The sequence below is a fragment of the Neolamprologus brichardi genome, chromosome 3 (genome assembly GCF_056152115.1).
Source record: "Neolamprologus brichardi isolate AB-2024 chromosome 3, ASM5615211v1, whole genome shotgun sequence".
Classification (NCBI taxonomy): domain Eukaryota; kingdom Metazoa; phylum Chordata; class Actinopteri; order Cichliformes; family Cichlidae; genus Neolamprologus; species Neolamprologus brichardi.
Genome location: NC_142106.1, coordinates 21,441,433 through 21,452,030, shown reverse-complemented (window position 1 = coordinate 21,452,030; position 10,598 = coordinate 21,441,433). Strand labels below are relative to the sequence as shown.

General features: G+C 38.7%; 1 protein-coding gene across 1 annotated transcript; it reads right to left on the bottom strand.

The window, feature by feature from the left end:
• Positions 1-4,638: 4,638 nt before the first annotated feature.
• LOC148103863 (polymeric immunoglobulin receptor-like) lies at positions 4,639-8,993 on the bottom strand. Its single transcript, XM_087834489.1, has 5 exons — positions 8,954-8,993; positions 7,865-8,200; positions 6,425-6,745; positions 5,374-5,594; positions 4,639-4,746 (listed from the first exon to the last, which is right to left on the bottom strand). The coding sequence occupies exons 1-5, from the start codon at positions 8,991-8,993 to the stop codon at positions 4,639-4,641; spliced, it is 1,026 nt and encodes a 341-aa protein (XP_087690615.1).
• Positions 8,994-10,598: the final 1,605 nt, after the last annotated feature.

Genomic DNA, 10,598 nt, shown 5'->3' with positions numbered 1-10,598 from the left:
AATTTACATATAATTTAGACATTTTAGATGTTGTTGGTTAGACTTTGTGATGAGGAGAGCTGCAGGCTCTAAATATTTTGTGTTTAGGCGTCTTTAATTTTTTACATTGCATAACTATACATTTGTGTTTCTCTTTTGTTATGCAAATTAAGTAACATTTCACTACAATTAGTTCCTGGAGAAATGCAATATCACCACTGTGTGACCAGTTTTCACAACAACTGATCTGGATGGTTCTGGATCCATTTATTAGTCTGTGTTGATCCAAATGTAGCTTCTAGTACTGCTGATACAAGAAAAGCAGCTTATGGCTAACTGGACGCTGTGGAGACATCTCTCTTCAGTTCATAATCAATAAAAACAGTCTGACTTATAGATGACCTCCAGTCTGTGTTTCTTGACTGAACAGAAACAGTTTTACAATCTGAGATTTGGTTTTTATTCTGTGTTAAAACAGACTGATGAAATGTAACAGAAACGGAAAAGTGAAGACAAAAGAATCAAGATGAAAAGAGTTGGATTTTTTCTTCTTGACTTCTTGCATATTCTGTCAGTGTATGTTTGCTTCTCCCATGTATATATGTGTGTAGCATACACACCAAGTGTTATTAAAGTTAGGTTAATTAACAAACTTGATTTATTTAATTTACAAACTTATATAGAGTAAGTTGCAATTCTGTTAAAATGATTTGATCCTATAGTTTCAGTAGAGCTTGTTTTGGTTGAGTAGATTTATCAGATGTACTTAAAATTTCTTGTTCAAATTAAAAGTAACATACATTTTATATTTCACTAACCCAGTTGTGTGGAACCGGTTGACATAACTGGGTGGAGTAAATACAACATTTTATTTCTTAGAGTGTTTTTAAAAGTGACTGTTTGGATTCATTTAACAGAAATAATTAAAATCTGTAAATAAATGCAAAATGCATCTTTGAAAATGAGAGTAGGATAAAAATAATAATCTCAAATGCTGAGGATTGAAGAAAGAGGAAAGTACACAGGAGTATTTTAATCTGTTTGATTGGGTCCAGTGAGCTCACAGCGCCTCCAGCAGGTGGATTCCAGTACTGTTTGTTTTTAAAGCTGTGAACAGTTTTCTTCTCTGCTGTCAGTGTCTGTTTGGAGCCAAGTTACTAAAGAGGTCTTTTATTTGAGCCAGTTTAAATGGTTTAAATTTGAAATATCTGTTTGTCTCCTCACTAACGGGACCTAAAACACAACTCAGCTGAAAAGAAAACACAAAAGAGCACCACCTGGTGGCCAGAGGTGGAAACACATATGAAAGCAAAGCACACATACATAGCTCCTTCAAGTTTGGTGAAGTGTGCAGCTCTCTGAACACATGAGGCAGAGTTCATGTCACAGCCACTGCTGCAGCAGCAACAAAGTGAGCCACAAAAGACAAGAGCTGTTTCTCAACATCAAGTACTCCAAGTTTGTTCTTCATTAGTTGCTAATTCAAACTTGGCAAATTAACTTAAGCGCCCAGACTTCTGAGCATGGGAGGGCACACACACACTTTCACTGTGATTAATATATAAAACGGAAATTATTAGAGGCCACATAAATAAAAACATATATTACTGATTTATATATTTTTTTGAAGTGGAAATGTGGAGTTAACAGTTGTTTGTAGACAAAACTCTTATGGCTTATATACAGTCTACTAAATGACTTGTGTAGATGAGTTAGTGAAATTCTACTTCAGAATTGGTATTTATTAAAATTATTTCTCTTTTAGCACATAAACAGTGTGTTGAGAGTTATAAGGCCACTGTGGTGGTGCAGAAAGCTGCATCAGATCAGAAGGGAACAAACACACAAATTTGTTGGCTGGATTTGTATAAAATTAAATGGTAAATGGCCTGTATTTGTATAGCGCTTTACTAGCCCTTAAGGACCCCAAAGCGCTTTACACAACCAGTCATCCACCCATTCACACACTGGTGATGGCAAGCTAACATTGTAGCCACAGCCACCCTGGGGCGCACTGACAGAGGCGAGGCTGCCGGACACTGGCACCACCGGGCCCTCTGACCACCACCAGTAGGCAATGGGTGAAGTGTCTCGCCCAAGGACACAACGACCAAGACTGTGCAAGTCGGGGCTCGAACCGGCAACCTTCCGATTACAAGGCAAACTCCCAACTCTTGAGCCACGATCGCCAAAATGTCTGGCAATGAACAGAAGCAAGGATATCGATGTTTACACCCTTGTGCAATGAAGAGGATGCATGTTGTATCACAAGACACGTTAAGCCAGCTGATTGATTTGTTTCTCTGTGAGGGTATAGCTGCTGTGGCATTTGTCTGGCTTGAAACAACAACTGTAATCTCCACATTTCGACTTCTCTCAAAATACTATTTTGAGGTAAATCTCCTTCCTTTCATTAATGTGACCTTAGTACTCTACCGTACCACTAATTACCCAAATTGTTTTGGAGGATTTCTCCAAAACATGTATTGATCGAAGATATTGATAGTCTGATATAATAAGTGGTTTTGTTTGAAGTTGTGCAGAACTTGTCTGTGTCACCATTTCACAGAATATGATCAGGACGTGACAATAGCCAAATTGTCCAGCAGGTGCCACTGTGGAGATGGTTTCAGATTGTTTGGAATCATCAATACAAGCACAAATACTTCAAATGTTTCACGAAGTCTCGCTTTGCTCATCACTAGTATAGTGACAACTTCACAGGAGGTCCGTATCTCAGCACTGTCATAGTTAAAGGTGACCTTCATAAACCGAGAAACTGACATTCATGTTTGCCACAGGAAATCCACATTTACTCCTAACTAAGGGTTTAAATGCACAAAGGGCAAAAATAAGACAAAAATAAAATAGGAAACAGACACTGAGGCAGAGACTAAGATGCATAAACTTGACAGGGACAAAAGGAAAACAAACATGAAAATGAAACTGACTAAACATTTGAGACACAGGATTCATAAGAACAACAGGCTCATTTTTACTCAAAGTCCCCAGATACATTCATTAGAAACTATTTTGTCTAACATTTTGTCAGGTTGAAGAAACCTTGTTGTATTTTCCATCAATTTCAGTGCAAAGTGTTTCACATGTAAAACCCAACATGGGAAATTGACTATGTGCACGTTAGCATATGCTACTTCCAGTGTGGAAACTCCTGTGGGGAGCTTTGTTTCCGGTGTCCTATTCGCGCCTTGTTTACGTCCAAAACAAGTTAATCAAATGAATGAATCAAGCGGCGATTTACATTTCTATAGATGTCTTCGGCATTTACCCAATATATCTGTAAATGATGTTCATCGACTTGTTGATATTTTTTCCCCCGCGCCTCAGAGCAAAAGAGAAAAGGGATTCAAATGTTATATTTCTCAGCTGTCCCTCGTTTATCGCAGGTGTTATGTTCTAAAAATAACCAGTGATAGGTGAAATCAAGTAGCCAATTTTATTGTTTGACGGTGCAAAACGTTTCGTGGACATCGTGGACATACAGTACTGCACTGCAGAGTCACACTGCTAGTGATCGATGCAGCGATTCTGTACTGTACAGGAGAGACGTCACAGAGGAGATCGTCTGCAGCGATCAGGACGCAGGACACAATGTGACATAAAAAAAAATACATTTTTGTGTGGCTTTTTTTCACGGTTTGTTAACATGCTGTGTAGGTGTGTACTTGACTAGCTGATATCAACAAAACGGGGGAAACATCTGGTTTGACTATTCTTCACCTGTAGTTTGAATGCTGAACATTTGCTTGTTTAAATCATAAGACCAGTCACTATACAGAGATGTGCTTCTGAATGTGGACGATGTGTCTTCTGCTGCAGTAATGCAGTTCTGCTTGTGCTGAGTGATGTAAACAACTGATCGATCTAAACTCTTTAAACGTCAAAGTTGATCATTAGATTTTTATGACACAACAGTGGTGAGAGACTTCTCCTCTTTGTAACTTAACGCAATCTTTCCGTTTTCGAGTTTTGGACATGATTTTGGAGTATATCTTCGCAGTAGCGATTGACTGCAAAGTAAAGCAACCGGAAATGTACAACCTCACATCCGGTCTCAAACCAGGAAGTTAGCATTTTCTCATACACAGGGTCTATTCTGTAATTCTCCAGTCGAGGTGCTTGATCAGATTACTGGAATGCAAAACAAACAGCAAACAACACAAACAAACAACAAATCTCCAGAAGCAAAGTTAGATAATTATCTGCTAGCAGATATTTATCACAGATGACTGGTCTTTGACTCTGACCACACTGGAAGATGTTAGTGTTATTCAACAAAGCATTTAGACATCCCTTAATCAGGCTTCTGGTGCAAGTATCGATTGTATTTCTACTGTTTGTTTTATTGTTTCTTTTCTTCCTGAACAGCACAGACTCATTATTGTAGAACACTCTGTATTTGTCTAATTTATTTAAGGAACCATCACACCATTTTGCATCGTCAACACCTGTTTAATTTTGTTGTATCTTGTAATAAACACCGGTAATTTCAAATACATGGCACAAGTAAGCACATAGATGTATAAATCGTACAGTAGACAACAATGAATGAAATAAAACCAAATGTTTACAACATTTTTCAGTTACAGTTGGGAAATAGCAATCGATTTGTGAAATCTCAAATCTCAAAATTCATTTTTACTTGTTAGATTTTGGTCTTTCATAATAAAGAGTGGGTTTTGTCCTGTTGCTTTTGGACTCTATGTGTTTGATGGTTGGATCCCAGTTCTCATGTGTTACAGATAACTGAAAATGAAAAAAAAAGACAATAACCTCATGCAACATCACAGTTTAATGCAAATTGAACTTTAAAAAAAAACAGAAGCACAAAGTTTATTCCAGCGAAACAAACAAACCAAAAAAAGTAACATTATAAATATCATAAGAAGTTAAACAGGTTTGCTTCAGAGCAGCATACATGTACTACAGTGTCAGGAAACAGAACTAAAGGGGCTTTCACACTTTTAGATATGACATCCTGAAATTATGATGCTGTGGAATAACCTCAAAGGACCAAAAAAATATGTTGTATGTTGTATGTAACTGCTGTTAAGATATATCTGTCCCACTGCGCAAGTGTCCAGTGAAGGGGGGCATGGCTATGCGCAGGTGGGAAGGGGGAGTAGAAGTTTTGGAGGGTCAGTTTTTTTTGTGTGGTTGAACGAAAGAAGGCGACCATTAAAGTTGGCGTTAAAATACCAGTTGTGTGATTATTGGACTAACACTACAAGGATATTATTGAAGAAACCGTAATAACAGGTAACATCACCTCTTTTCACTACATTTCACTGAGAAAGTCCCACTGACAGCATGAATCAACAACACTCACTCAAACCTGCAACAACAGACAGAAAACAAGTGACACAAACTCACCTCCATGTTTGTGTCATTTTCTCTGGTGTTCAGTCCAAAGTTCCTCCTTGTCTTACTAATGTAGAAGAGCATGAGCAAAACAGCCATCAGCAAAACACCATCCAAGGACGCACGCACAACCAGAAGCCAGGAGGAGTCAGGACAATGTGTAGAGACTCCTGCAGTGACACTTTCACTCTGTGTTGTTGCTGTCTGCTCAGTGGAAGCAGGAGGGTTTGAATCTGTGAACAACAAACACAAAAATATAAATACTAAATCAATAACGATACAGACAAATGCAGTAAAACTAATCATATTATCATACAGGTAAATACAAACATGTATGAAGCACTAAATGCAGCATTAACATGAAGCTTATGAGTAAGTTCAATAGGGAAGATCTGTAATCACTCAGCTGCCTGCTTTCCTGTTCTTTACATCATTATTACTTTTTCAGCTGATGGATAAGCTGATACTCTTTTACACATTAGACTGGGTAAAAAAAAAAAGTGCACTACATATGTTTTCACCTGCATGAGTAGAAACACTCAGCTTTAGTGAAAGATGATGATGATAATGATGATGATGATGATGATGATGATGATGATGATGTTTTCCCCTCAATTTTAGCTCCACCATCACAACTTTAAAAAAATGGTTCACACTTCTTAAACACACATAACCTTAGATTTCAAATAGTTAAAAAACTTTTAATAATATAAAAATGATGTTTTGTATATAATATGTGCTCTGATTAAAAATTATCACTGCACATTATGACTGTGAAACTTACTGTATTTAAATATCTGTATGTTTTTAAAGCTTCATAAGAAATATGGTTTATATTTGTGAATGAACAGAGGAATAAATTTATCAGCACAACAGGAAATTAATACTCTGAGATTGGACATCCAGACTTCAAAAAAAAACATGGACATTATTTGTCCTGTATTTGATATTAGAAAGGTATAATGATGTCTCAACCATCAGCTGATCTCTGGCAGTAACAACAATCTCACCTCAAAATCACCAAAAGTTAAAAGTTGTTTTACTATTTTGAAAAGAAACTTACCATCAATGACAAGAACATATTCATTCTCATATGAATCTGGAGACAGAGGGTTTCCATAACCACAGATGTACTTTCCGGTGTCTGACTTGGACGACTGTGTGATGGTTGCATACAGTCCGTACACAGATCCTGGTCTGTGTTCAATGCTGTATCTGCCACTCTCAGATTTGTTATTAGTTGTGTCAATGAGGATCTCCCCTTCATTCTTACAGTCATTCTTACAAAAGAACTTCCTGTGTCCATATGTGTTGTTGGAACATACCAATGTCATCTTTTCTCCCTCAGTTTGTGTGCGATAAAAACCAACGTTTTTATCCAGATCTGTGAAATAGAAGAACATTCATTAGTCTGAACTGAACCAGTTTGTGGGGGAGGTGTGGTCCCTGGCTCAGCTGCAGGGGAGGAGTGGGGCAGTGAGCTCAAGGGGGCAGTGCCAAGGAGGCTGGAGGGACAGGTGGTGGTCATTTAACCATTGAGGTTTCTCCCTATATATATGTTGAAGGCGGAGACCTGAGAGAGAGAGTTTGTGTGCTTATGACTTAATGAAAAGTTGGTGAACTATTTGCCAAAACGTACAGCCACATGTGTGGCACTTCAATAAACACCCCACAAGCATACAACATACGGGTGTATGTCGGGTCATTTTTTACACTGTTATATTATATATTTCATGGATCAAATGAGCACAGTTATCATTTCATAATAAATCAGAAAAGTCTGAAAAACACATTCTTACCTGATCCTCTGAGAATCAAAACTTTTTGTTGCATATTTAATGAAGTCATGCAAAACGTTACCTTCATACTATGAACTTGAAGAGCAGAGTTATAGACACTTGAAGTTCACCGGTGTGACTGCAAATGTTTTTTTGTTTTTTTTTGTTTCATTTGTCTCTTTTTTTGAGGCATTTCTCAGGACTCACAGCTAGAAGATGAGCCTGTATATAAAAAAGGTGACTAACTTCTTTTTAGCATGATGACACTCTTGGAAGATCATCAACGTTTTAGGTCAAACATTTCTTCTGTTACTCTCCATCATACGAATTAAATTAGTAGATTTTATCTATTTAAATCATGATATAAACCATGATACTGATGCTCAAAATCAGTTATAGAGAAAAGAAAATCTGAACAAAAGCAAGATTTTGCTTTAGACTTTGATAGTTGGAGGTGGTGTAAAACTCAGTTTTAGCAGAGCCTAAATTTGAATCAATAAATCATTGAATATTATTGTAGGCTTTACACTGAGGTGCTAAAACGTTATCTTAGTACAGTTGTCACATGCCATATAACATGGACACTTAAGTGGAATAACAGGTAAATCGTGCTTGTATTTATTGATTAAACAGGTTGATCTAAAAGTGGTCCACATTACTAAATTAGACCTGGGGGGGGGGGGTCTCCACATTTTTAATTTCACTCACCTTTACTAAAAACTCACCATTTGAAACTCTGACCTCAAAGTCAAAGTCTGAATCTGGAGCAGAAGATCTTCCCAAACCACACCTGTACATTCCTGAGTCAGACTTGATCATTTGTGAGAAGCTTAAAAACACAATTCCTCTTCTTGGAGATCCATCTTTATACTTCATGCTGTATCTGCCACTCTGAGCTGTGCTTCCATGTGTTTTAATGAGGATATCTTCTGCTCGCTCACATTTTTCCTCACAGAAGAACTTTGTGCTTCCAGACAAAGATAAGTTGCAGTTAAACGTGCCATTAAATCCTTCAGCTGCAGACCAAATATTATGTTTTGCCTTGACGAGCCCAGCTGGACCTGTCAGATGAAAAATAATAATAATACATTTAAAACAAGATGGATAATCACAACATTATTTAGTGTATGTAAATATTAGACTTGTAGTCAAGACTGAACCAAGACCAAGACAAAGTTGAGATGAGACAAAAAAGTCTTTAAACTGCAGCCAGATGCTGCTTCGTTTACGGGTTTCAGGTATATTTATGTGTTCTTGCTTTCACACAGCCCTCCTCACTGCTGTCTACTGTCTCACTCACTTACTGAGAGGACAGACGCACGCTCCACTTGACTGTCGCGTATCTCACTCTCTCTGTTTTTCACACAATGATATTATCCTATATCCTCGCATGTGATTGGCCACAATATGGAGGGATTGGAGCACAGCTGAGCCACTGTGTGAGAGCTGAGCAGCGAAAGGAAACTAAGTGAGGAGCCGGCTCTCGCTCAGTGGGAGTCTACTCTCCTGATTCACTACAAAGCACTCTCTAAGCACGGCTCTTAGAGCTGATGCTTTTGCAGATGACACATTATCGAACGTTATGTTGTGTGTCAGGATACTGTTGACTCCAAATCTCCCGACCACTATGTCGAGCTGAGACAGCGAGACCAAGACAAGACTAAGTCCACGTAAAAGTGATCTCGAGACCAAGACCAGTCTAAAGATATCCAGCTCTAGTAAATATATGTATTTCATAAGGTGTTTTATAAAGTTGAGTGTGTTTTTAGTTAAAATTTAAGTTAAAAAGCAACATTAAGATCATCAGTCCACACCTGACAAGGAGCAGAAGAAGAGAAAATAGAGGATTTTCATTCTGACTTTAATCCTGATGCAGAAAAGTTGTTAAACTTCAGTTGTCGGACCATGACACACTGATACATCCAACCACTGCAGAGTCATCATAAAACTTCTGAAGATGGCAAACTCAACATGAACAATTTATAAAAGACTCCACAAAGCTGGGTGGGACAGGCCTTGAGGACACAGGACTCATCTGGTCTGGTCCAGCAGACGTGCTTGACTGGAGTCTTCTCCTTTGTCTTTGAATCTGGTCACGAGTGGAAGTGAATGGTGGAGGAGAGGCGGAAATGGTGCAATGTGTCCGTGCTGGGACAATGGAGCTGGTGCAGAAGGTTATGTAGTGAGTGACACACTCAGTAAGCCCACTGGTGTCCTCACCGTGAGGCTCACAGAGTGTCTCCCAGTCTGTCACCTCAACACAACCCTGTAGTTCCACTAAAGCCTCCTCCGACCACCTACTACTATACTTCTAGTGGTCACAGCTTCCCTCTTCACAATAGGCACATAGCAGGGGGTGAAACAGGGGTTTATATAAAAGCTAAAATACTAAAGCTACAACCTTTAATATAAAGCTGCTGCTGAGCAAACATGGCTTATACTCCTACTCTTTCTATTAACTAGACATAAAAACACTTAAGGTCACCCTCTGATGTATTTACCACCCCGTCGTAGATCAATCACAGTATCCTGAACTCTCATTGGTAGACGCTTGAATTGTTGTCGTGAAGTTCAGCCTGGATATCTTAAAAGGAAGGAAACTGAACTTCTTTTCAGGCACTTAGACTAACATGACCTGGACCCTTTTAGCGCCCTCTGTAGTTGAACTGTGGAAGTGAAACAGAGCCACAGCCTGCACACACACAGTTTAACACATCAGTAACTGCACAACATGCAGAGCAGGAGTGAACATGCTGCAACACTTCAAACTGATCATAACTGTGTCAATAAAACCATGAATGCTGCCAAACTGCTCAGTGTATGACTCAGACTGATAGCTGCTCCCTGCTCTCTGACACACTGTTGAGTATTTCATGTATTTAACCACTTTAACAACTCTGACCTTTGACCTATTACAGTTGTTATGGCGATCCTTGGTGACCTCTGATGTTAAAAACAGTATGAGGCTGTGAGCAGGTGAAGAGGCTCATATCTGTGCTGTTTCCTTCATTGATGTGGAGGTGTGTGTGTGTGTGTGTGTGTGTGTGTGTGTGTGCGTGCGTGTGTGTGTGTGTGTGTGTGTGTGTGTGTGTGTGTGTGTGTGTGTGTGTGTGTGTGTGTGTGTGTGTGGACAGTGAGCAAGAAGACGATGAAGAGGATGATGAAGGTAAAGAGAGCAAAGAAAATGAAGGTCACCCTGAGGGTGGTGGGAAGGATGAGGAGAGGACAGATTTCTTAGATTTCAATTCTTTACATTTTTTGTCCTTCGTGCTTTTGAACCATCAAACTGTAGGTCAGGAAAGCTGATTCTTTTTGTCTGTTTCTGATAATAAAACATGTTTCTGGGGACGTCGTGTTCAGCTGTCTTTATCATGCAGTATAGTAAACATGTTTCAGTGTGAATGTTACAAAGATGAGATTTTACTGTGAAGCTTTTTTATACCAGGGGAATCATAAATA

Bases quoted from the DNA above. Each gene is read 5' to 3' on its own strand.
- LOC148103863 (XM_087834489.1), bottom strand. From the start codon at position 8,993: ATGAAAATCCTCTATTTTCTCTTCTTCTGCTCCTTGTCAG. The intron at 6,746-7,864 runs GTGAGTTTTTAG...TCTATTTCACAG, and splicing joins TGAGGTCAGAGTTTCAAATG to ATCTGGATAAAAACGTTGGT. The intron at 4,747-5,373 runs GTGAGTTTGTGT...TTTCATTTTCAG, and splicing joins AAAATGACACAAACATGGAG to TTATCTGTAACACATGAGAA.